The 26,461-nt window shown below is 36.7% G+C and overlaps 2 protein-coding genes across 4 annotated transcripts; one reads left to right on the top strand and one right to left on the bottom strand.

Moving 5' to 3' along the window:
• The first annotated feature begins 709 nt into the window (after positions 1-709).
• On the top strand, positions 710-8,517 carry LOC140878975 (tobamovirus multiplication protein 3-like). Its single transcript, XM_073282605.1, has 11 exons — positions 710-985; positions 1,497-1,587; positions 1,700-1,752; positions 1,827-1,919; positions 1,998-2,069; positions 2,445-2,517; positions 2,604-2,649; positions 2,867-2,930; positions 4,655-4,708; positions 7,168-7,245; positions 8,235-8,517. Exons 1-11 carry the CDS (start codon positions 839-841, stop codon positions 8,325-8,327), a joined length of 864 nt encoding a protein of 287 aa, XP_073138706.1. The 5' UTR covers positions 710-838; the 3' UTR covers positions 8,328-8,517.
• A 1,345-nt stretch (positions 8,518-9,862) lies between these two features.
• Positions 9,863-17,062, bottom strand: LOC140893775 (uncharacterized). Of its 3 annotated transcripts, XM_073302736.1 has the most exons (11): positions 16,820-17,062; positions 15,675-15,909; positions 15,333-15,413; positions 15,033-15,202; positions 14,533-14,675; positions 13,813-13,987; positions 13,152-13,746; positions 12,218-12,330; positions 10,491-10,734; positions 10,132-10,357; positions 9,863-10,061 (listed from the first exon to the last, which is right to left on the bottom strand). In XM_073302736.1, exons 1-10 carry the CDS (start codon positions 17,002-17,004, stop codon positions 10,133-10,135), a joined length of 2,166 nt encoding a protein of 721 aa, XP_073158837.1. In that variant the 5' UTR covers positions 17,005-17,062; the 3' UTR covers positions 9,863-10,061; position 10,132. The 3 variants fall into 3 exon arrangements, with proteins under 3 accessions (XP_073158837.1, XP_073158838.1, XP_073158836.1); XM_073302737.1 differs by having other exon boundaries at positions 9,863-10,357; positions 15,675-15,750; XM_073302735.1 differs by having other exon boundaries at positions 9,863-10,357; positions 16,820-17,061.
• Positions 17,063-26,461: the final 9,399 nt, after the last annotated feature.

Here is a 26,461-nt window from a genome sequence, read left to right as displayed (position 1 = left end):
TTAAGAATGAGATCCGATTAATGTCATGAATATTTGTATTTTAAATAGACTGACCCGTCTCCCGAATCTACATCCGTGAGATGGTCTCACAGGAGAGTTATTAAGATTCAATTTATTTAATGGGTATTCGTTTTTTATGGGTTGATCTGTCTCACAGATCTAGACACATAAGATTGTCTCATGAGAGTGTTACTCTTTTTAAAATATTCTATGATTTTTCAATATTATGTCATCTATACCTATATATTAAGTAAAAAAACCTTATGGTCTCTTGGTATGGTATGCCAATAAATTAAAAAATTAAAAATTAAAAAAAAAACTGTTTCCTCCACTATTTTAATTTTTTCTCATCATTATGATTTAAATTTTTTTTAATTTAACTACTTTTTAATTTCCATCTCAATTTCTTTATTTAATATATAATACAATCATTTTAATTAAAATTTTTAATTCAAATATAATTTTATTATAAAAATAAATTATTTAACACGCAAACAAGTCACTAGTTTATATTAACTTCGACATACGTATAGTACCGTACGGGTAATCGATAAAAAATGATAAATTAATTTTTTTTTTTTTTTTTTAGAAAAAGGATAAATTATTATAAAATATAAATAAATAAATAAATAAAAGTTATATATATAATATAAAATAAAATAAAATATAAAATCTAATCTAAGGATAAATGAAAGGCACAGTACACATTTCAAATCGCCTCTGAAAGCTAACTCATCCCCACGTGTTATTCCTGTTCCTTGCGTTTGCTTTACACCCTCCATCTTTCGCCGCCGCCGCCGTCGCCACCGCTGCCGGCCTTCCGAATTCAAACCCGGTGATGGCATCGGACCCGTCGGCGTTGCCGGCTCTCAACCTCAAGGACGCCATGAATTGGTGGGACGTAGTTAACGAATCGCCGGCTTGGCAGGATTCTATATTCCACGTTCTTGCTGCACTTTATGGGATTGTCGCCGCTGTTGCCCTCGTAATTTCTTTTCCTTTTTCCTTTCTTATGGAAGTTTTATGTATTTTTTTCTCCATTTGTAAGGCGATTATTTCAATTGAATCGTCGATGGTCACTTTTATGACATTTTGGTTGGAAGCTAATAAGTATTTGCTATGAAGGATTTGAAAATTTAAATTAGAGGCTTTTAAATACCTTTAATTTAATAAAGGTAAAACCATATGACAACTGACAAGTATGTATTAATTGTTGAATCTCATCTCTTTCGCCCTCTCTTTTGTTGAGCCGTTATGTTGGATCATTATGTTAATATCTTTTGTTGGGTTTGTTTATCTGATGTCGTGCTTTTCATTTGTGCATTATTTAACAAAGAAAATTAAATTTGACTGCAAAAGTAAGAAATGATAATGATCAGATTATTGTTTCCAATAGGCTTTGTTAATTGATATCTGGGATGACCAATGAGTGCGGTCATTTATCTTGAGAAAGAATTTATTTGTTTATCATGTGCCTTTTCTTTCATGCATTACAGTTACAATTGGTGAGAATACAATTTAGAGTACCCGAGTATGGTTGGACTACACAGAAAGTATTTCATTTCCTCAATTTCTTTGTCAATTCTGGTACACCTTTTTGAATTTTCCTGTAACTCAATTCATGTTATTCAAATTCGGTTATTATTATTGTGAAGTTTTGGGCACCTATGTAACATTTTTTCTGTTCCACTTTATTCAGTTCGATGTTTTGTTTTTGCTTTCCGTCGGAATATTCAAAGCCTGAATCCAGAGGTATCAGCTTAATTCACATTGTTGCCAGTTTCTGTATGAGTTTCTTATATGATTTAGTGTTTTGTTTTTGGTAGATTATTCAACACATCCTACTTGATATGCCAAGTCTTGTGTTCTTCACAACATATGCATTATTGATATTGTTCTGGGCAGAAATTTATTACCAGGTTCATTCTCTTCTCTGGCTGCATGCAATGCTTGGTTTGCCACTCTCTTTTTAAATATATGGTGGTGTATTTTGACAGGCGCGTGCTGTATCTACCGATAGACTGAGGCCTAGTTTCTATATAATTAATGGCGTGGTGTATGCCACTCAGGTGAATGTTCTTGTCCATCCACAATCTTGCAAGTTGCAGAACTTCGAATATGTATGGGGGGAAATATATATTTTATGAAGAAATATTCTTCCGATGCTTAACGACCCATAGTGTCGCTGAAATCTCAAGATCTCGTAGTCGACTGGATATTCTGCCAAAGTTTTGATGCTGTGTAAATTATGGTGTTCTGTTTCGGAAATTGGCTTATGAATAGCGGGATTGTGTGAGGTTGCAGCCCCAGCCATCTAAGTTATAGCATTGATGGGATTGTGATTGTTTTAAGAATATTTGTGTATGATTTGGAAAAGTTGTTTTGGTATGATTTGAAATAGTAATTTCTGAGTTGATATAATAGTTTCTACCAATCTGTTTCAGGTAATTCTGTGGTTAATTTTGTGGTGGAAGCCAATTTCTTTGGTGATCATCCTGTCCAAGATGTTCTTTGCAGGTTTTTGTTTTAATTGTGTTTTTGAGTATATATGCCATAGTATTGTTAACGCCTCCCTCTCGCTAAAGAAAGATGTCGATTTGCAGGTGTTTCTTTATTTGCAGCTCTAGGGTTTCTTCTTTATGGTGGAAGGTAACAATTTCCCTCTCAGTTACCTTCTTATGTTATTAATAAAGTTTCAAACGCTCCGTTTTTCGTCTCGTTAGTCATTCTTATGTGTCTGAATCATGTTGACATAATTCATCATTATTTGTGGAATTTTGTTTTCTGCATGTCAGTTCACCTGTTGTCCTGTTGTACGGAATGTTACTTTTGCTTTAGCCCTAACCTGTTTTGTCTTCGATTACAGGCTGTTTTTAATGTTACAAAGATTCCCTGTTGAATCAAAAGGACGAAGCAAGAAACTACAGGAGGTATGCGTCATGTTAAGTCATATTAATGGTAATAAAGGTTTTCACAGGGGCAGTAATTGGTTGGGACAGATCTGATCTTTCTTAGAAGATAGATCCAAAACCAGTCTATTTGATAGTCATAGATTTTATTTTGGCTAGATTGGGACCCTTCTTGTCCAATCAATCTGAAGATTCACAGAATTTTGCATCATAAAAACATAAATCAGCTTGAATTACATTTTGTTGACCTTTAAAAATTTGTTGACAAATTGTCATCTTAATTTATACTAATGTTGTTGATAAATACCTGAACGTATTAGATTGATTGTATCTTCATATGTCAGTAAGGGGGTGTTTACATAGGTTGTAAGCTCTCTCAAACAGCCTATAAGCTCTGAAATTTTGTTTGGTAAATTTTTTGTAAAAACACCTTATAAACAGATAAAATAAGCCGTTTGACATCCTATAAGCTGTTTTGAAAAAAGTCAGGTACTCTCAAATTATTTTTAAGACCTTATTTCAATGTCTTTTGAAAATCATATTATCCTTATATATTTTAAAATATGTCAAATATACCCCTGTATGAAATAATATATAAATTGATTAGTATCCAATAATAATAATTATTAAATATTAGTAATAATAATAATTAGTATTACTATTATTACTATTATCACGTGTATTAATATTATCATAGTACTATTAAAATTTGTATTAATAATATGAATTAATTAACTATTATTATAGTATTATTGTTAGTATAATAATAATATATACTTATTATTTCATAGTGTTATGACTTGTGCTCTTTTGGTAGTTATCATAACAAAAAGAAAATATCTTATATCTTATATCTTATCTTATAATAACAAATGCATCAACGGTTTTAAGCTTCAGTATCTTATTTTATCCAAATACTTAAATAACTTATTTTAAAAATAAGATCATACAACTTACAAACTCATAAAACAGCTCATAAGAGATAATAACCTATAAGTTGTTTTAAATAAGTTTAGCCAAGCATCCTTTAAATATGCAATGATGAATTGAAACAGAGGTTTTACATGTCATTGAATCTTATATTACATTAAAGTTGTTTTTTTTCCCTAATGCAATGATGACATGAAACAGAGGTTTTACATTTAATTGAATCTTATATTACAGCAAAGTTGTTTTTTTCCTCTGAATTACTAGTGGGTAAGGAAGTGCGGAATGGAAGTAGATTGGGATGTTTTGGGAATTTAGTCTTTATGGATAGTTTAAGAGTGGGTGGAGATGGACACGAGAGAAACTTGGATGCAAGGAGAAGTAGTGTGCCTCTCAGGTTGAAAGAGTGTTAGTGGAAGTGTTAAGAGATTTGTGGTTGCTACGGTCACTGGTAGCAGATGGGAATGGGCGATTTTTAGTGGAAGTTGGTTACTTGGGTTTGGAAAGGGAAATAAAGGGTGTTTCTTACATATTTGGGATGCATGCATGGTGTCTTTAATTTGAGTTTGTTATTTTTTAGAAACTTGATATGATTTTTTAAGTTGTATATTTTATGGCTATCATTTCTGTTCTGGCTTTACTTATTAAATTGATGCTTTTAGTTCCATCTGAAACAGCTTCATACTTAGGTAGTTTAGTATGCCAAATTAAAAGGGTTGGATTGGATAGACTGCATTGTTCTCTATTCTATCCAGGACTAATTTCTCTTTCTATTTTTTCTGTTTTGACTTATACCTTTCTACCTCTTTCATCTTCAGGTTGGCTATGTGACTACTATATGCTTCACGTGTTTCCTTCTTAGATGTATTATGGTAAGTCGTGCTCTTATTTGGAGTATCTGTTGCTTGTACATGTTTTCCTTATCAGGTAATTATGAATGTTTATTACCTGATTGCGTTCAACTTGCAATATGACAGATTGACCATTATAGTTTTTGTAGTTTTATAGTTTCTACTGTTTCCTTTGCTTATTTTGCCTTCTGATTTATATATTGGTTTATGCTGTAATGAAGCTGTAAAGAACAATGCGAAAGTTGGTTTTTATTTTTTATGCTTGCAAGATAAGAGATTTTTCCACTCAATTTTCTCCCTTCGTAATTCCTATACCTAACTAGTTTTCTCTTTGTTCTGGTCCACTCGCTTTCTTTATGTATGACTATGGAAAGTAGTAACAGGAGTAAGTACGAAACCTTAAAAGAGGCCATCTCCAATGCTGCACCAAAATGGTGCAAAACACCATTTTGGTGCAGCATTTATTCCTCCAATGGGGGCGCCCAAAATAGCGCCCCACCTGCGCAGGCCCATTTATTTTTTATTTTTTAACATTAATTATAAATAATTAATTATTGGTTCGATTTAATTATTATAAATAATATAGTAGTGTAAAACAAATGCAAATAATTAATGCAACAATACAATTTTAACTTATAAACATTTGAATTGGAATATTATGAGAATATTCTTTTTGGTGCAAGATTTGGTGCAAATGGGTTGGAGATGAATGTTGAATTTGGTGCGAAACTTACACTAAAATAGTGCAAAAATTGCACTAAAATAGAATTTATGGTTGGAGATGGCCTTACAGATGTGATGACTTTATTGGCCGATTGATGAATTGGTAACTAGAAATTATGGATTATAATTTTGCAATGAATTACTCTAATTTTGTCACAGTGTCCTTGCTGAAAGCCACGCCCCAGCCCCAGCCCCCATGCAATTAACACAACTTTTGTACTATTGAAGAATGAAGACACGTATGTGAATTGAACAGAGCTATGCTTTTGGCATGGAACTTATATTGGTTCCAGTGCTTTACCTTCTTTTCTAAAAGATTGTTTTTCATACAATTATTTTCATTTTTATTATCATTCAATTTTTCTCAACTAAAGAGATAATTTCCCTGCAATTAGACAAAGATCTTGAAATTGAGGTTAAGGAACGATCAGGGGAACCAAGAACGCATGATATACAAAATTTTATTTGTTCTCATTTTTAATATTATCTTCTGTGATTAGACTCAAGTACGGTCTCTTCTTGTGCTGTTGAGGCGCACAATCGACGTGCAGCATACTATTTCTTTCACTATATTGTCCCTATCATTTTACCTTTCAATCTGTTATTTAAAAATTATTCTTAGTCCTGTCATGGTTATTAGTTTATGTTTTTGAAATGTCTATTGTGTTTGATACAACAGTACTGTGTTTTGGGATCTTGCTTTGTCATTCCTGATGTAACTCCTAAGAAACACCATCTTTTCTGATATTTTATGTTTTTCTTATTATTTCATAGAAGTAGCAAACATGGATTATGAATATTCATTGTTCAATCTAGTGTGCCGTGGCTGTTAAATTGCATCAAATATTTATGGTTATTTCCTAAATCTAATACTCTACTGGTGTCAAGGATATTCAAATCAAGTGCTTTTTAAGTGTGAGTGTGTGCGCATTGGCATTTGGTTGTAAGAGGGTTCTTTGTTTGTGTTGTTTTATTCGAGTGTAACCCAGTAAAAGAATTATGGGGATTGAACTTAAAAAATCAAAACAACACAATTTGAATTCAGGACGTGCTTTGTGTTTTCTGGTGTATCACTTTTCAAGATACATAGGCTGTTGCGTAATGCTGACATTACTCAAGAACATGAGGAAAATATTGTGTATAAAATATTTAGTGAATGCAATGAACTTTGTCTTCTAGGTATGATCTTGTGTGCATTTAGAAAGTAAACACGATTTTTTATGTACCGTCATATTTTAGAGAGATGAATCTTCCAAGGGAGCACCATTTTAATTGTAACTTTTTGGAGAAGAAAATAAAGCCATTTGACTTTTCCTAAATGTCATGACATTTTATTAATTAGATTAGATTAGATACTCTTGAAATAATAAGCAGAATTTTTTACTTCTAGGATTGAAGATGTTTAAGCTGTGATGCTTTTATCTTTTTTTTTTTTTTCTTTAAATGGAAAATCAGGTAATCAATTACCTTTTTTTTTTCTAAACTATTCCAATTTATTCTCTCTAGAAACAGGTGCTACGAATCATAACCCTTTTTTTCCCTTGGAGGAACAAAGGGGCAGACACTTGTTATGCTCTCCCAAACGGGACCATCATTCAGTCCAATAATTATTAATTTGTTATATGTCTATTAACTTTTTTGTGCATCTGTAACTGCATTGTATGCATTATGACTATGCAGGTAACTAAGTCCTGTGTCATTTTCATCCTTTTCTGTTCTTTTTAAAAAATTTTACCTTCTGTAACCTCTGCCTACAGGTATGCTTTAATACATTTGAGGAAGCAGCAGATCTAGATGTTTTGGATCATCCTATTTTGAATTTCATATATTACCTGGTAAGGTCAAATGAGGAGCTGATGCGGCATGTGATTTATTTCTTAAGCTCTTGTCAATTGAGAAAATGTTCTGGTATCACAGCAACTTATGCTCTCATAAGAATGCCAAGAAAGTCAAATATGTCTCAGCCCTCAGTTATAGTATTTGAGAGATTTTGGTACTTTAGTGAAAAATGACTTAGATGGTGTTTGGGAGAGCTTCTAAAAAGCACTTATGAGCTTTACCTTAACAAAATTTTGAAATTTTATGAATTATTGTTAAGGAAAAGCTGAGAAGTACTTCTTAGAATCTCTCCCAAATATTAAATGGCACTGTGTGGGGTGTTGGAAGAATTCATGATGTGCTATTGAGCAGGCACAGGAAACTGAAGCTCTTTGCCTATTAAGCGTCTTGCATCCCCAGTTGTAGATTGCTTCATCGTGCAAGCCATTTTTTCCAGCAAAAATTGGATTTGGTTATCTTCTAAAATATGAGAGTTTATTCATTTGTCACACTTGCTAGGCAGTAGGAAATCAAATTTAAGGATGTTAAGATGGCTGGTTAAAAAAGTAGGAAACAAATATCTGGGCATCACACCTATAATCTCGTGGAATAACACCAATCAAATCTTTATAGGATCTTAAATTTCTTAAATTAGTTGGAGACTTTGTACAGAGACTTGAAGGATTTAAAGTATGTGCCTGAAAATCTATATCTAAGGCAAAACCGCGATTGGAGGAAAAAACTATCTAGGAACGTCGAAGAACGCTCTGCGTTTATACTAACTTTTGACTGTTGTGTGTTCTTTTTTTGAGCTAGAAAAAATTCGACTATAACATGCCAATAAATATGTTCACTTGCATTGTAGCCACAATTTCAATAACCAAGGCTTGCTGAAATGATCTTATCATATTTTATGATTCTCTGTATGTGAGTTTGTTTATATAGGTTTTTATCTTGTTGTTCTCTGATTTTGAGGATATAAATTGTTACATCTTTTGTTTCGCAGCTAGTGGAAATCTTACCTTCATCACTTGTCCTCTTCATACTGAGGAAGTTACCCCCAAAACGAGGAATTACCCAGTATCATCCTATCCGGTGATGTCCCACTAGTGGTGAATTAGTTCAATTGAAATACAAGAGAAGATGTGTGAGCAGCCTCAAGAGTTTGTGAATACCAGTTTTATCATTCATATCCAGGGTTTATACTTGTATGAACTTCTGATTATGCGTTGCATCTTTCAAAATGTAAATGTTTTCGTGTCACTTTTTCAAAATTGATTCTTCCCTTTTCTCCTCTTCCTCTGTTTTTAAATTTCTAGCATAATTACGTGCCGATAACTATATAAATCAAGGGAAATAAGTGTTGGTATGGAGTGTAAATTTCTTATGTAGAGGGTTTGGATGGTGTTTTTAACTGCCCAAACTCGTCATTTCTTCGTATAAAAATCTCTTATTTTAGAGAGCAGTGGAAGTGAAAAAATCACTTTTTTCCCCTGTGCTATTAGTTTTTATTTGATTTTGTGGGGGTTCAAAGAGCATAAATTCTTATAATATATTTATCGAATAGGCCGCCAGATATGCCAAGAGCTAGTAGCCTGGTTGGCCCCGGGACGTGGAGGTTACTGGTTCAGTATCCACACCGATCCTTCATTGCACACACACAAATCCATAAAGGAAAGCGCAAGGTCGAGATAATAGAGCAGAAGATTGTCTTTAGATGATGGTAAGAATGCTTGTGAGAAAGTGATAAAATTGAGATGAATAAGAAGCGTACCTGCAGTTGGATGTGGAGTTGAAGGTTGGATGATGAGATGAAAGATGCAACACAGCTGAGAGAATCGAAATTTATGTTTTCTTCGTATTTTATTCTTATATAATCTTCATGATGGACCGTTAGGTTTCGAGATCTTCGTTGATTGGTGAATATAGGCTTTTTTGACGTGTAGCCAACTTCAGTTTTACTTGAAACATGTGATGTTTTTAATCTAAGATAAGAAATTTAGCAATATTTCGTGGATAAATACTAGAACGGGATGTGGAATATGATTGGTATGCTAATCCTAAGCAATTAAAATCGATTGAAGTGAAAGTTGTAGTATTTGTTAGGAACAACAGTTATCAGAGTCGGGGAGGTAGTAGCATTAGGCTTCGTCTGCACTGAATCATCTCCGGTGTAGTTTCTTTTTGCCTCAGCTAAAGGCGACGAAGCTGTACATCTTACTTGGAGCTGTTTCTTTCAGGAGACAGTGCAAGACTCCGCACAGATGGGTTAACACGCACAGAGCTCAAGTGATCGTATTGATCTCATAGGAAGGAGGGCAATGGTTGTTAGTGTCATGATGCTGAGACGCAGAAATTGGATAAAAACAGTAGGGGGACCGTAGCACTGATTCTCCAAGCTTACGCTGTATCTTACCCAACCCCAAGTTCATATCAAAATTCAAACCAAATTATTTTGCATTTTACCCCAAAAAATTATTATAATATATATAACAGTGATTTCATCTGTTATATTTCGTAAAATCCTCGAACAAGGATCCCCTCTTTCCTATGTCATATAGACATATGGCAAAATCAATAATACTTGTATGTAAAAAAAAAAATATGAACAGCCAGAAGATCCAGAAATGGCAGTAAGCAAACTTCACTAAAAATGCAGTTCACGGGGTTAAACAATCATCCGAATTCGGTGGTTTCTAACATTGCATGATATCAGAGCAACAAAAGAATCATACCAAATGCTAAGAGAGTAAAAAAACTGTAAAACTCTTATGTCCAGTTGATGCTACTGTCGACCAAATCTCATTTGTCGGGGTACCAAGTCAAGCTCCAGCTGAAGATATATCGATTAGCGAGAAACGGGATTCATTTGGATTTGAAAGTATGTGATGTTGTGAATGTACCTCATTTCCTCTTTTTATCCTCTAGTTTAATGAGCTGAACTGGAGCAGCCGGAATCCTGGTCCACCATTCTCTGGCCCGTCTCAGCCCTCTATCACTGCTTTCTTTCCTCAATGGCATATTCCTTGTAAAGCACTCTAAAAAGAGTACGAACATAAGATATTTAAGGGGCAAAACAGCCACCACTACAGCCATGAGTAGCGTCAATAGAGCCACCTTGTCGGTTACCTGAAAGTACGAATACAAATTTTCTCATGCTAAATGAATTGGAGAAGTTTTGCTCAAGACAATAATTCATGTGAGTTGAAGTAAAATGTTGAACAAAAGTAGATCATATAGCGGAACTTCAGCTGGGAACTACCTGTGGTGCAACCGCAAATAGAAGCGCTCTAACTTTGAGAAGAATAATGTTGCCACTTTGGATGAGAGACTCGACTTGAGTTATGGCTTCTTGTAATATTATCAGTTGTTCCACTGCATTTTTGCTTGGTGGAGACACAATTTTGAATGCTTCTGGTTGCCTTTGTTTTCTGGTACGACTACGCCAGAACATTATAATTGCAAGAAACACTAAAATTGACGGCAATATGTACTTGACCCAATCCCTGAAATAAAGATGAAATTTCAACAAGCAACAAAGTAGTGCAATTTATGTCTGGTTTGATAAATCACGAAGATTACAGTGTAGTTTATTGAGAAACAACCGCAGTGCAAATGATCAAGCGATTGTCTAGAGAATTTATAGGAATAGATTCTTGCAGATGGTAAACTTCATCAGAAAATCAAACATTGGAGCCACTTGAGTTTTAATTTCACAGAGGAAACTAGAAATTCTCCCTAAATATAAAACTGATGTTTAGTCAAACAGACAACAGATGATTTCAAAAGTGTATGCACTGTGCACAAACTCTGCTTTTAGATGGATGGTCGGAAGGGGAATATTCCAAGTAAAATTGTTTGGCAAGAAGCTTATGAGTCACAAACGCAGCTTTGTAAGAGATACATCAACTTTGAAACATACATAATATTTTATAACAAGATGAAATAATATTGGGGGGCTATTTTATATTGTAAGAATGATGGGCAGAAAATGACGAGAAGCAAACAAAGACTTTGATATCTATCAATTTAGAAAATGCACCAAATAAAATATAAAGAGATGTTACAGTCGGTTGAAAAAAGAGATGTTACAGTCGGTTGAAAAAAGAGATGTTACAGTCGGTTGAAAAAAGAGATGTTAGAGTCAGTTGAAAAAAGAGATGTTTCACCAAGACATAAAAGTATGATACCAGATATAATAATAGAGTAGTTACTAGCAAAAGGCAGTGGTTGAGGAGTCATAATGAGATAAAATATCCAGAGGATGAATTTTGCCTTAGATCCAAAAGTAAAGGTGGATGACTGTTGCACAAGAACGCGCGGGCTACTAATAATCATATCTGATACGTGATTGAGATGATAGCAAGTGAAAATAAGATTAAGACTGAACATACAAAATGATTTAGGCACACATTCAACATCAATAATTAGAGGCACCCATCAGGAAGTTTGGGATATATAAGTAGTAGACTCAAAGAAAGATATAAACTGATAAGAGTCGTGACTCGGTATGAAGTTATCAATCATAGACTCGAATGATTCAGGAATGGATGAAACATTAATTTAGTCATGTACAGCTTGCACAATATTCAGTATTATTGTTACGTTGTATTTCCTTTTTAGATAGAATTTCATATCTTGGATCCAGATATGAGTTGTCAAACTTATTGTCTGGCTTCTCCTGGAATAGTTTGTGAATACTTTTTATAACATACCCTTTTGAGATATGAGTATTCTAAACTATTGCCTTTAACCTACCACGAGTGGATTCTCAATTGAGGCAATGAAATTTTTTTTATACCATCTACAGATAATTCGACAATCTCAACCGCTCATATAAATAAGTTCAAATGCAACCGAGCTTGCATAACTTTGCATCAATTCTTTAACTCAACTAAATAGTAGATAGCCTTGTACGGGAAAAAAAAGTTATCCAAACAAGGTATGTCGCAGAGCTCTGGATAAAAGCTAAAAATCTGGTAATAGCACCTGTATATTGAATAGCTGGAGAATAACACAAATATCACTGATTTGTAGGGATCTTCCCAAGAAGCCAAATGTTGCAACCGGCTAAATATTTCAATGAGATGGAAAAGCAGCTCCTACAAGGAAAAAGGCAATGTATTTAAAAAGACACCAAAAATAATACTACGAAACTCCCAAGAAATCACAACTTTTTAAGAATATTAAAATATTATACAACTTCAAAAATGTTTTTGGATACCTTCAAAAAAAAAACAAAAGATTTTGGGATGACTATAATAGAACAAGTTAAAGTTTGTTTTACTAGTTGATGAAATCCTCCACTCGCTGCATAAATGAGATACAAAGCATAAGTGTTGACCTTTAGCCAAGCAGGATGATCAGAAGGTAAAAATTTATAAACGTTGCAGAGTCGTTCTGTTTACAGTAATGGACTTTCAAGATGTCTACAATGAAGTTCATTTTCCTCTAAAAATAAATGCTATTTACCCTAAGTGATAATGCTCTGGACCATAATTCGTACAAGTAGAGATACACCTTACTTTTTAAACCCTTCGTCCAAAATATCATGCGACTTAAACGAGGTCTAATTTCAGGCCAATTCAAACAATGACATTTGTTTCCAGACAGAGGGAACGTGAGGAAGTTGTTTGTTTTTTGGGACAACTGATGTAACATGGTTCAACAACATTGAATTACCCAAAACTTAATATATCAGCAGCCTTTCCCGACAGGGACAGACGTGGATAAGCTTTTCTGATCCAAGCTGTTCGATGGCTGAAGAGCTGATCATGTGTTACAGAGTCAGTTAAGAGTTGTAGCAATTTATCTAAATATTTGAATCCCTATAGGTACTATGGGTTAAAAAATTCAATATTGCGCACACAAAGAAAAAGAAGAATCTAAATAGTCTAAATGAAAAAGGTAGATATCAGAAAACCTTCATCACAGCTAAATTGGTATCAATTCCTTCCACTTTCACTTGATCAACAGTTGCTTGAGCAGCTTCGGCTCTTCCAGTGTCTCGTTTCAATTGTTTGACCAGAGTTTCTAAAGGATTCAATTCACCAACACAAACATCACCACCATAATATGTCACTTCACCAAGCCTATCCACCTTTTCGGAACGCAAAATTCCCAGCCTAGAAAGTGTCAGAAGAGCAGCTGGGAACTTATGCTGTTTCTTTGCAGTTGGAGAACTAATCACATGATCATGCCCAGCATGGCCACTTATGAGTGACAGACGACTTGATAGGGTTTCAAGAATCAAATCTCCACCAGGAAGACTTTCAGCCAAGTTAAAACACAACAGGGTTTTGTAATTGGATGATGAGATGCGAAAGGCATCTCTAACAGCACGGTAACGACATATTCCAAGAACTGCCCGAGCTAGTGCTTCAGATTGCTGGTTTCCTTTCATATTAAACTTCCGAATAAACTTGTGAGCTCGCAAAATCTCTAGACAGATATCCAACCAATAGTCCCTTCGTGAACAACCTTTGAATTCAGGAAATTCCAAATAAACAGGCTCTGCTCTATATAAAGCTAAAGTCAGATACAATCACAATTTTGCCAAATTCATACAAGTTTAGAGAACATACGTGGATATTGACTTGTACATCACAGCCTTATCAAAAAGACGAGCTCCCAAGGGTCCGGTTAATTCAGGCTTGATCACTTGCTTTATATCAGTTGCTAAGTCATATTTCACAGCTTTGTCGTACAAACCAACGCCAGACTCAAAATACAAAGCATAGTTTGTCAAAGTCAAACGCCCTGACAAGACATCAAAAGTGAGAATACAGGTAAGATATAGGGGAGAAAGTGAAAAAATTGAACTAAGATTTCTACAAAGTTAACATAAATGCAGCTTAAAACTGAACTATGTATTCAAAATTCCATATGCAAAACAAAGCCATCAATTATGAGGTTATAATGCATTCAAACGATGCATATAGCTTTAAAAAAAGATAGAGATGAATTCTCCAATCAACATGTGCATAAATGTTCCGAAGATTCAGTCATAAAAAAAAAATATATGAAATGCCTGAGACTAGCGATATAGCTAGTAACAAATACGCAAAGTAACACCCGGTGTTCCATATAAATTGGCTACTTCATTACAATGTCACCATTGAGATAAACTTCCTGCTACGTCATTACACTGTCACCATTAAAATAAATGACAACGGCAGTCTGCCTGAGGTAACCCTTTTATGTTTTTAGTCCAGTAAGATTCATGACCATTATTACACAGACAGCAGGTAACTTTACCAGTTTTAACCCACAAATCAGCAGCAGAAAGATAAACCACAAGTTACCAGGCCATGCAGACATCCCAATATGTTGCAAAACTGGCTGGGTTGGAATAGTGCCATCCACATCTATGAGAATCTCAGTCTCAGCAAGCGAAAGACTGGTCATAAGTTGTGGTCCCATCGCATTTTGGACAGATTTCATAACCCTACATGAGAAGTAGATGTGTATCAGATGATAAATGAACCAAAGCTCCAGAATGATGGAGGCCTGTTACATTTTTAAATTTCAGGATTCTATCCAATGCTAGACTGAATTTCTGATTTCATCATTTCCCAAGTTCATCGCATGGCTTCAAACGTCAGACATTTTTACAGTTATTAATGCTATGCCGACAGAAAGAATTCCAAAGTTCTCTCTGTTGCATATTTGAACATCCTTTATGTAACCAACTACAGAGGTGTTCTATAAGTCAACATCTCCTTTGAAATGGGTCTAAACAAGACAATCACAGCAAAAAATATGGAATTTATGTAGAGACACAGTTCAAGGAAGTGGTGCGTACTTTTCGAGACTCCTGAGGAACTTGTCATATATTAGAAAATGAAGTCGTGGGCCTGAAGAACTTGTAAGAACATCAAAAAGATTATGCACCGTCACTATATCTGCAATAACAGGGCAGGCAGGGGCTATGCGTGCAAAAGCGTCAGGGCCAACAGTTTTCTTGTCATCAACCTGATTTACACCAAAAAATTCGAGAGAAATAGATAATACTTTAAGCACGTGATAATTTTTAAATGGATAATCACAGAGAACATTAATTGGGTTTCAGAGTTCATCACTGCAGCATGCAATAAAAAACCACCTGAACAGCCATTTTGGTGGAATTAGAATAAAACAATGACCAACCATCCTCGACATCCTGACTGCTGCAAGAAGCAACTTCCTGCAAGCGCACAATCGTCAAGACCAGTCAAGCTTAAAAAGAACAAAACAAGGAAAAAAGCAGGAAATAGATTAAAATTGACTAATTGAGTTCATCACCGTTTAAGGATATTTGTAATACTGTGCATGATACCATTCACAGGTCTTTACAAAACTGCTTCAGAACAGAATAAGATTCCGGTTTGTTCATCCGTTGGCATTAACATGTGATTTTCAGAACTCTAAAATGTCTGACTAATGAAAAATCAAAGTTCTATCTTACATTGTCTGGAAGGTTACTTTCCAGCTCTGGAGCCTCCCATGCTAGCATCATATCAAATGTAAGGCTGCGAAATTCTCTGTCATTCAAATAATTAGGCTGTGAGATGGCGAGACTTAGTGCCTTGTACGAGCAGAATTCGAGGAAGTTCCTTGCATAGAATGGAGGTGGTTTAGCATCATCAGGAAGATCCTCATCAAAATGATGCTGCAGCTCCATGACAGATATATCCAGGATCCTAAAAACAATTCAAATTTTATGCAACAGCCAACTATGTACTCGATAGTGACGGCCAAACATTGAACAGGAGTTGGGAAATTTTGAAATCATCCATGTCCAGATGTTGAAATACCTAGGAGGAAGAAGATAACTTACGTTATCTTTTCTCTCTTTTCCTTAAACACCAAACCCTAGCCGAAACGCTTGAGAATCAAGATTCTATAACTATCGAACATTAAATGTTGTCTACACATTAGAAAATACTTGGATGTTGCTTCCTTGACCATAAGGCACTATAATTCTCCATGTTTCAGGATTTTATGGGGTTTATTTGATAATAGAGATTGTATAAAAGGAAATGTATTTTGCAAAAGAACTTGAAGATATTGTGGCTATGCATGTTTCCCTTGAGGGAAATAACAGTCTTTTCGAACTTGGCTGCTCACGGCAGACGGAGATCTCGACTGCATTCTATCTTTCACGGTACTTAGAACATTTATATGCTTCCATACGTACATGCATACACATCTACATATGTATATGCACATGCACACGAATATTGTCAGAAACATAAAAAATTGATGGCATTTTGCCTAGATTGTAGTCTCAAATGACCGTTAGTGTCTAGCTACATCTATATAAAGAGGTTCACGGCACTCATTTCAGCCAGTTCTTATCAAAACAATTGAGCGACATTGTACATTCATTTATGAATCAGTCAGTAGAATTAACATAGGTTCGAAATCAATTCTATTTCAAACAGACATGCACCTATTCCAAATCAAAATTTGCATTCACCGTCGATTTCTATAAACTTCAACAGCTAAACCTTGTCACAGCTTAAAACGGAATAAAGGCAATCTCGAGCAGAAAATTTCAGAAGAAAAACAGGAAATGGCAAGGAATTGAAGAATAAAAACACAGATTACTTGGAGCATCGAGAGATGACAGAATTGGCGATAGGAGACAGGAATGGAATCGGCAGATTTTGCTTGGGGGAAGCATCGGAATCGGCATGATCGCCGCGGCGGCTCTTGCTCGTGAGAGAGATCACAGTTTTCAGCCACGACAGCTTGTCGTTGTCCTGTTGCTTCATCTGGGTTTCATCCTCCATGGATGGATGCAGATGCGGTACTTCGTTTCGTGATTGTGAAGCAATTTCAAGCTTTTAAATGATTTTCTTTTATAAGAGACGACCGAGGAAGTCGTGTAGCGTAGACGAGCTTTACATCAAGTAAAATATATACTTGTAATAGTTAATTTTATCGAAAAATTATAATCGAAAAAAATTCAAACTGAATTTTTGTTGTATGTTTGACGAGCCCAAAAACGAGCTTACTTAATGATCCTAAAAACAAACTTGCTTAACGAGCTCGAAAACGAAATTGCTAACGAGCCTCTTAAAGAGCTCGCTAAATGAGCCCGAAAACGAACTGAACTCGAGCCAAACTCGTTTAATACGATAAACGAGCTATTAACGAGCCGATCCGAGCCCGAGCCTTATGAGAAAAGCTCGAACCGAGTCCAAGCCGAGCTTGGGCCTTTATATATATCAAACTAACCGAGTCCGAGCCTGACACCGAACCTGATACTGTTCGGCTCGACTCGGCTCATTTACATCCCTAACATAGACTCTCTAATTTGGTTGAAGTAAAATAAAATATATATATTTTAAATCTTTACAGAAAACTATCTGATTTGAATCACAACAATGATCGAAATCGATTGGTTAAAAAAACAAAGGTAAATTTGCATTAAATCCCCAAACTCAAACATAATTTCGCATTCAGGCCCTGTAAAAAAAATGTTTGAGGCCCTGTAAAAAAATATTTAAACACCGAAAGAAAAATACGAAGAACCCAATTTTTCTTCCACCATACCCCTTACTTGTGTTGCGCCTGTTTCCAACCTTCTATCGTTGAAACCCTAGTCTTACCCAGTCCCTGCCGATTGCCTCATGAATTGAAACTTCAGAAAAATTGTGGCATTTAACATAACCCGATAAAACTTCAATTTAGAAGGCGTTGGAGCGTTGAATACTTCCTGGCCCAGCCCAGGTGAAACCCCTTGGCCCAAGAGATCTGATGCGAATCTTGGATGCATGAAAAGCAAACACGATTATAAACGAATTGTACCCTCAATTCAATTACAAACAGATTCTCTAATTTTTTCCCGACCTTTTGAACAAGTAAATTTTCGGATATCCATCTCTATCATACAACGAAACTAACAACAGATAATCACGAGAATAAACAATTAATCACGACGGAACCTTCAGAAAATTTGGTTCTGACAATCCACGAAGATAATCAATTGACAAACGCCACAAAGTTTATGAAACTTTGATAAGTTTGATTTGATAAAAACAAAGCAAAACTTTGACAAAATTCTAGAAAGAATTTTAAGAATTGATATAAATCAAAAATTCAATAAATCATAATTGTTCTATTCAATAATGAATGTCTTTGTTGTATTTATAATATAACTACAAAATAATAAAAGATAACGCAAAAATAATGCAAAAGATATCAAAAGATATCATCTAAAAATTTCCTAGTAGACTTAGAATACTCAAAATATGAAAATATATCACAAAATACTCAAAAATCCGAAAACACACACTACACGCTGTACTGTGTGTAAGTGTGGTCAGCGCGGGTGCGCCATAGAGCAGTGCGGGTGCTCCCGAATAATGCTCCCCAGGGCGCGGGTGCGTCCTCCTAGAGCGCGGGTGCGCAGCGACCTTGCATCTCGGGCACGGGTGCGCCGTCCTGAACATCAAATTCTTCATTTCTTTGATCTTTTGTCACTCCAATGACATTAAGGCATCCTCCAAATTGATCTTGAAGTATTCCAACATGATTGCCATGGATTCCAAATTCGTCCAATCTCGATGAAAAATTACTGAACAACTCTTGGCACAATATGAATATTCGAGCGCCTCCTAGATTCATATCAGACTGCCCTAATTCAAAAAGATTTGTCCTCAAATCTTGCCTGTTACCTACACCAAACAAACAAAGATTAGTAACCTTAAAGATATTATCAACGCCATACTTACCTCGTATTTTCTTTTTACAAGTGTCACATCCCCACTTTACCAACTGCTCACCATCAACTTTGGTACCTTGCAAACTCATGAAAAGGTCAAAGAATACAATTTTTTTTTTCTCAAACTAGAAACATCATAACAATTAACACACATAAACATAATTAAAATTTCATTAAGTAGGACAAATATCAAATTTCTCCCCTTCTTAGTCCTAGTTAACCCCAACACAAAATTCATAGATAAGTATAACCATTGTGTTCTAGGAATAATGTAGTGACCCTTACCGAGATCACCTACTAATCAGAAACTTAGGCATGCAATTAACTTAATTAAACAGAAAGCCAAAAATAAACTGCAGAAGCAATAAATATTATACAATCCTAAGGAAAGGAATCTGCAATAACCCAAATAGTTATACAAACAAATCAAAATACTGTATCAACCCAATACAATAAAACCCTAGGCAAAGCTCCAGCTGGCCAACCACTGCCTAGCCCCTCTTGGATCCACCCGCCTCATCCAATCGCAAACCTGCCCCATGGAATAGGGTATCCAGATACACAAAGTACGAGACGTGAGCATAAAACGCTCAGCACAAGAGTATGAGTATACATAGATTCAAGTGTACCTCCTACTGACTAGAGGCCAAGAATCAGATAACAAAGACAGACCGGGCCCTGGTATGTAGTATGCTGTGCCATCGCTTCAAGAGGTGACTGACATACCGAAAACCAGTGGATACTCCGGACCCAAATCGATGGAAGTCCATCCACTAACAGGATAGGGTAAAACCCTACTACCAGACATCTCAAAAGAGATAGCTCAATATGCAAATGTATGCAACATATAATTATGTCATATAAATCATGCAGTCACATAATACATGCATACTCATTCAGAATATCTCGAACAGTACTTTCATACCTCAACTACTAAGCAAGCTCTACCAGCTCTAGGTCCACGCCTATAATCCACACTAATATCATTATATTGCTCTAAAAGCCTTAACTAAGCTATTGCATTCTCCTAAATATTTTTAGGAACCTAAAGCTATACATGCGTTCATCGTCAGCCCGTTGCTGTCGCTTGCCTCAAACTAGGCCACAGCTCCGCTACGACGCCTGGATTGCTACGCCACTTCCGGATTCCCAATGGGACGCCTAAAATTCCCTAGATCTAAGCTAGAAGACTAAGGAATCGAGAGAAGAGAGGTGATTGGTGCTTCTGAAAATGAATCTCGGCACCTCTATTTATAGACGGAGTTCGGGCCGTCTGAACCCCGGACCATCATTACGTCAGTCGTGATGTCATCTTGCTGACGTAATCAATGACGTAATACTCGATTCCGATCGGACCGTCCGAACCTGCCGATGGAGCGTTCGAACACGTTCGAAGCCTCTGATCCTTGCTTCGGATCGTCCGATCATGTTCGGAGCCTCCGATCTTCCTTTCGGAGTGTCCGAACTCAGGGTTCCTTATTGCGATTAGTTCTTTAATCTCTTTATTTGGTTACGGGCTACTACACTCTCCCCCACTTAAGATATTTCATCACCGAAATCAAATCTTAAGTACTGAAAGCGAAACAAAGTGCAAAAACATCCTTATTCAAATTAAACGTTTACAGAGTTCACAACTGAATACAACTCGAAAACAAAATCAAAATAACTCAGGATGTTCTGAACACATCCTGTTTCCAGCTCCCAATTGGCCTCTTTAGTGCCTCGGCGCTGCCACTGAACTAAAATCAGAGGAATAACTTTATTCCGCAAGACCTTATCCTTACGATCCAGGATACGAATAGGTCTCTCTACATAAGTCAAATCCGTATCCACCTGAACTTCAGACGGCTGCAGAATATGAGACTGATCCGCCACATACCGTCGCAATAGAGATACGTGGAACACGTCGTGAATACTTGACAGATACGGTGGCAAGGCCAGACGATAAGCCAGATCGCCAATGCTCTCCAAGATCTCAAACGGACCGATAAATCTGGGAGACAACTTTCCCTTGAGGCAAAATCTGAGAATCCTGCGGAAAGGTGAAACTCTCAGAAACACTTTCTCCCCAACATCAAACTTATGCTTAGTATTAGCATAGCTGGCCTGACGATCCTGTGCAGTCTTAATCCGTTTCTTGATCTGATCAACAATATATGCTGCCTGCTGGACTAACTCCGGTCCCTCAGCCTGCCTCTCCCCCACTTCTTCCCAGAAGAGTGGAGTACGACAACTTCGCCCGTACAACACCTCAAAAGGTGCCATCCCAATGCTACTATGATAGCTGTTGTTGTACGCGAACTCAATCAATGGCAAATGATCCTGCCAGGCTGAACCAAAATCCATAGCGCATGCTCGAAGCATATCCTCCAAAGTACGGATAGTGCGCTCTGTCTGACCATCTGTCTCCAGATGACAGGCCGTACTCAAACTGAGAGTAGTGCCCATCGCACACTGAACACTCCCCCAGAACCTAGAAGTAAACCTGGGGTCTCGATCGCTGACAATTCTCACAGGCACTCCATGAAGTCGAACGATCTCTTGGATGTACAACCGAGCCATACGATCTACAGAGTACTCTCGGCTATAGGCAATGAAATGCGCTGACTTGGTGAGTCAGTCCATCACAACCCAGATAGCATCACAATTTCTCGAGGATACCGGCAAATGGGTCACAAAATCCATCGTGATAAGCTCCCATTTTCACTCAGGAATAGACAGATGTGAAGAAAACCTCCAGGTCGTCGGTGCTCTGCCTTGACCTGCTGACAAACCAAGCATTTCGAAACATACTGATACACGCTACATTTTATCCCCTTCCACCAAAACCGAGTACGTAGATCATTGTACATCTTGTTACTCCCCGGATGAATACTCAACTTAGTGCGATGTGCCTGAGACAAAATCTCATCTCGCAGCTCCTCATCCTCCGGAATCACAAGCCTACCAGACAAACATAGAAAACTATCTGACTGGTAGTGAAATCCGGACGTGCTACCCTCGTTAGCTAGACGAGCCAAACGCTTGGTCTTCGAATCAGACATCTGAGCATCTCGAATCCGCGAATACAAAACTAGCTCAGATAATATCGCAAACATCTGGATACTCTGCACACCCTTCTTGTGCTTGAAGGTATATCCTGAAGAACAACAATCCTCGATCGCACAAGATATCCAACAAATCTGAAGTTCGGATACTCGCACCTTGCGACTCAAGACATCAGAAGTGAGATTAGCAGCTCTCGGATGATACTTAATCTCGCAATCATAGTCTTTAAGCAAGTCCATCCAACGCCTTTGTCTCATGTTCAACTCCGCCTGTGTGAACAAATATTTGAGACTCTTGTGGTCGGTGAAGATCTCAAATTTCTCGCCATACAGATAATGAAGCCAGATCTTCAGAGCGAACACTATAGCTGCCAACTCCAAATCATGAACTGGATAATTGTCTTTGTGCAACTTCAACTGTCTAGAAGTCTATGCGATCACATGTCCATTCTGAGTCAGAACACAACCTAACCCCTAAAGAGAAGTATCTGTGTACACCACATACCCTCCAAATCCCGACGGTAATGCCAATATCGGCGCAGAAGTCAACCGTCGTCGAAGCTCACAAAAATTCTCCTCGCACTCTGAGGACCACTCGAAATCAACACCCTTGCGAGTAAGCTGCGTCAATGGCCGATCTAGCTGTGAGAAGTTTAGAATGAAGCGACGATAATATCCTGCTAGACCCAGAAAACTACGGATCTCAGCAACCGTCGTCGGATGCGACCAATTAAGCACAACCTCAATCTTGCTCGGATCAACAGAAATCCCCTCCCTGGATATGATGTGGCCAAGAAAGACCACTCGATCCATCCAAAACTCGCACTTACTCAATTTGGCGTACAACTGCTCATCCCGAAGAGTCTGCAGCACCAACCGCAAGTGAGAAACATGCTCGTCCGCATTGCGCGAAAACACCAGAATGTCGTCAATGAAAACCACGACAAACTTATCCAAAAACTCCCTGAAAACACGGTTCATCAGATCCCTAAATATAGCCGGCGCATTAGTCAAACCGAAAGGCATCACTAGAAACTCGTAATGCCCATAGCGAGTACGAAATGCAGTCTTGGCTATGTCCTGGTCTCGGACCCTCATCTGATGATACCTAGATCTCAAATCAATCTTGGAGTAAACCAAAGTACCCTGCAGCTGATCAAACAAGTCATCAATACGAGGTAAAGGATACTTGTTCTTCACAATAACCCGATTCAGCTGTCGATAGTCAATGCATAGCCGCATAGACCCATCCTTCTTCTTCACAAAAAGAACAGGATCTCCCCAAGAAGATACACTAGGACGAATGTACCCCTTGTCCAAAAGATCCTGTAACTGATTCTTCAACTCTCGCATCTCTGACAGAGCCAGACGATACGGTGCTCGAGAAATAGGAGAAGTACCTGGCATCAACTCTATGCCAAACTCGACTTCCCTAACAGGAGGAAAACCCGGAATCTCATCTGAAAATACATCTGGGAATTCATCCACAACCGGAATACTCTCTATCCCAATGCTCTCAGTGGACAAATCAACTGCATAGATGAGGTAGCCTTCCCCGACAGACTTTAGAGCTCGACGGGCTCTCAAAGCTGATACCAACGACATCGGGGGTTGCGCTCCCTCACCATAGAAAAACCAGCTATCACTCCCATCCGGATGAAAGCGTACTACTCTCTGATAACAGTCCACTTGTTAGAACCTAATGGGGGGGGGGGGGGGGAATTTAGGTTCTATTGGCAACTTTAGCAATTTAAAGCGATTATGCTAGTACGCAAGCGGAAGACTTAAAGCAATTAATAATAAGTGCAGTAAATAAATGCGTAATGTAAATAAAAGGGATAAGAGATGTTTATGGAAGTTCGACGATAAATCGTCTACGTCTCCCCTTTTTGGTTAAGATCGATTAACCAAGGATCCACTAGCACTTCAACGTCTTGGCCTTGATGGCTCCAAGGATAGCCGTACAACTCAACACGATCACCGCGCCGATACAACTCAAACTCTTGGCCTTAAGGGCTCCAAGGATAGCCTCAACACAAACACTTGGCTTCACACTCAAGTGCTTACAACGATAGCACAACACACTTGGCTTCACACTCAAGTGTTTACAACAATAACACAACCAACTCACAAACTATTTTTACAAACACTCTCAAATATATCACACAAACACTTTGATAGTGAGAAATTGCTTGCAAAGGAGAGAAGATATGAGTTAGGATGTCTCCAAATGACCTTGGATGGCCTCTATTTATAGTTGGCAAAGATTTGAATCTGATTTGAGTGCTTGGAGCGTGTGTTAAGAAGTCAAGGAGTGACAAAAAGTGTTCGGAGCCGCTGCCTACTTTTTCCCAACACTGAGCGGATTTTGTGGAAAAATCATATCTCACAATCTAACCGTTGGATTGATATGACATTTAAACCAAAGCTTTAAAACATCTAGATCTTCATTCTGAACGGTGAAGTTTTGATTTGAACGAATAAATCATTCCCAGTATTTCTCGGAAGTTGCTTCATCATGTTTTCAAACTTGTTCTGTGCAACAAATTTGAAAAATTCATATTTCCCAATGCATCCGTTGGATTGACCTGAACTTTGGACAAAAGCTTTATAACATCATAAGCTTGTATCTGATCGGTGGAGATTGGATTTAGTTTCTCAAACATTCCCAGTTATTTTCCGAAGTCGAATCTTCATGGTTTCGTTTCTTGCAGAAGTGGGTACTGTGCAGCATATATGAAAAAATTCATATCTCTCATTCTAGCCGTTGGATTTCTCTAAAATTTGGACGGTACATGTAACATTCTTTATCTAGATTATGACCGGTTGAGATCCGATTTGGAGTCATAGAAAATTTCCAGTGATTTTCGGAAGTTGCTGCTCCATACTTTGGCTTCTTCTTGTCTTTTTCTAAATATCTCTTAACAATGTTCCATGACATCCACATAACATTGTGTCCATTATATGAGCAAATTGAGACTTCATAAATACATTGATAGCTTCAAAATAACTTCCAATAATTTATTTGTCAATAAATCTAATCTGCAAAATCTCACTTTAAATGGTTAGTAACAATTAACCGAGTTTTGTAATCATCAAAACATAATATTATGAGACTTGTTAATGCATTAAAAACATTAATCTCATCACACGATATTTGTATGCGTTTAAGGCGTAACACCACTGAAGCTCGATAGGTAGTCAAAATGTCAATCCCCGGAATACTATCAAAGTAATTGTAAGGCCCGAAAATATTAAGTTATTAATTATGGAATTTGAGAATTAAATTCCGTATTTTGGGCAAATATTGATTTGAGAGGTTATGGAAATTAGATATTTAATTTTCGAGCCGAAAATATTTAATTTGAGAATTTACGGATTTTGAGATTTAAATTCCGGGAATTCTTAAATTAAAAGATTAAATATTCGATATGAATATTCATGGGATTTAAGAATTAATTCCGAGTTCCGAGAATGAAAGAAGATTTAATTCGACGGTGAAATCCGAGCAGGGATCAATTTGCAAATACTGAGAAGTTCAAGGACTAAACTGCGATAAGGTCTAAAATTCTTTATTTTTAATCCTAGAATATTTAATTTTAGAATATTTAGAGTTTCGATTTAAATTCTAATATTCTTAAATTATTTAGGATTGAAATTGAATTAAAAAGAGGGCCGAGGACTGAATTGCAATTTACAAAGTTTCAGGGACTAAATTGCAATTTATGCAATAAATATCTGATTTTAATTTGATTATCAGAATGGATACGTGTATTTTACATATGATATTCTGAAAGTTGAAGCAGAGAAGCCGAGACCTTCTTTTTCTTTTGATTTCCGATTTTCAAAACTACGTAACTTTTGATCCGATTGTCCGATTTAAATTCCGAAAATAGTTCTGAAATTCTTGCGACGAGGACCTCAATTTGGTGTAAGTTTTATTACCTTTCCAGCTTGTTTGAATATTGAGATATGCTACAGATCAGAATTCGGTTATGTATGCATGTTTTTTAGATTATTTGTATCATATCGACACCAGCTCGACGAACGGTTATTGTTTTGAGTTCTTATGATTTTCAGCTGGTGGTTCGACCTATATAGTCTCTAATATGCTGGTTTATGCTAATCTTTATGTTGATATGTTGTTTAGAAGTGATACATGAATATAGTTATGAGTTCGTTATCGTTTCGGTTACCGATTTTAAATCGCTACGCCGTCGAGTAATGTTTTGAGACCGTTTTGATAGCCGATGATTGAACTGAGATGTTCTTTGAGATGTTACTGATGTTGTAGAAATTTTATTCTTCCATTTCAGATTTTTTTTGAAGGCTACCAAATCAAGAACTTTGATTTCAAACCGACGAAGAAGAAGTTGAGGTTTGAAGTGAATTTGGTTGAAGATGAATGATGATTTTGAATCGATTCTGAAATGATAAGATTGAATGAAGTTTGATATGAATGTTTTGATGTTA

Source organism: Henckelia pumila, chromosome 1, assembly GCF_033568475.1.
Source record: "Henckelia pumila isolate YLH828 chromosome 1, ASM3356847v2, whole genome shotgun sequence".
NCBI lineage: Eukaryota > Viridiplantae > Streptophyta > Magnoliopsida > Lamiales > Gesneriaceae > Henckelia > Henckelia pumila.
Note: the sequence above shows the minus strand (reverse complement) of the source record. Positions and strands in the feature narration are given on the sequence as shown.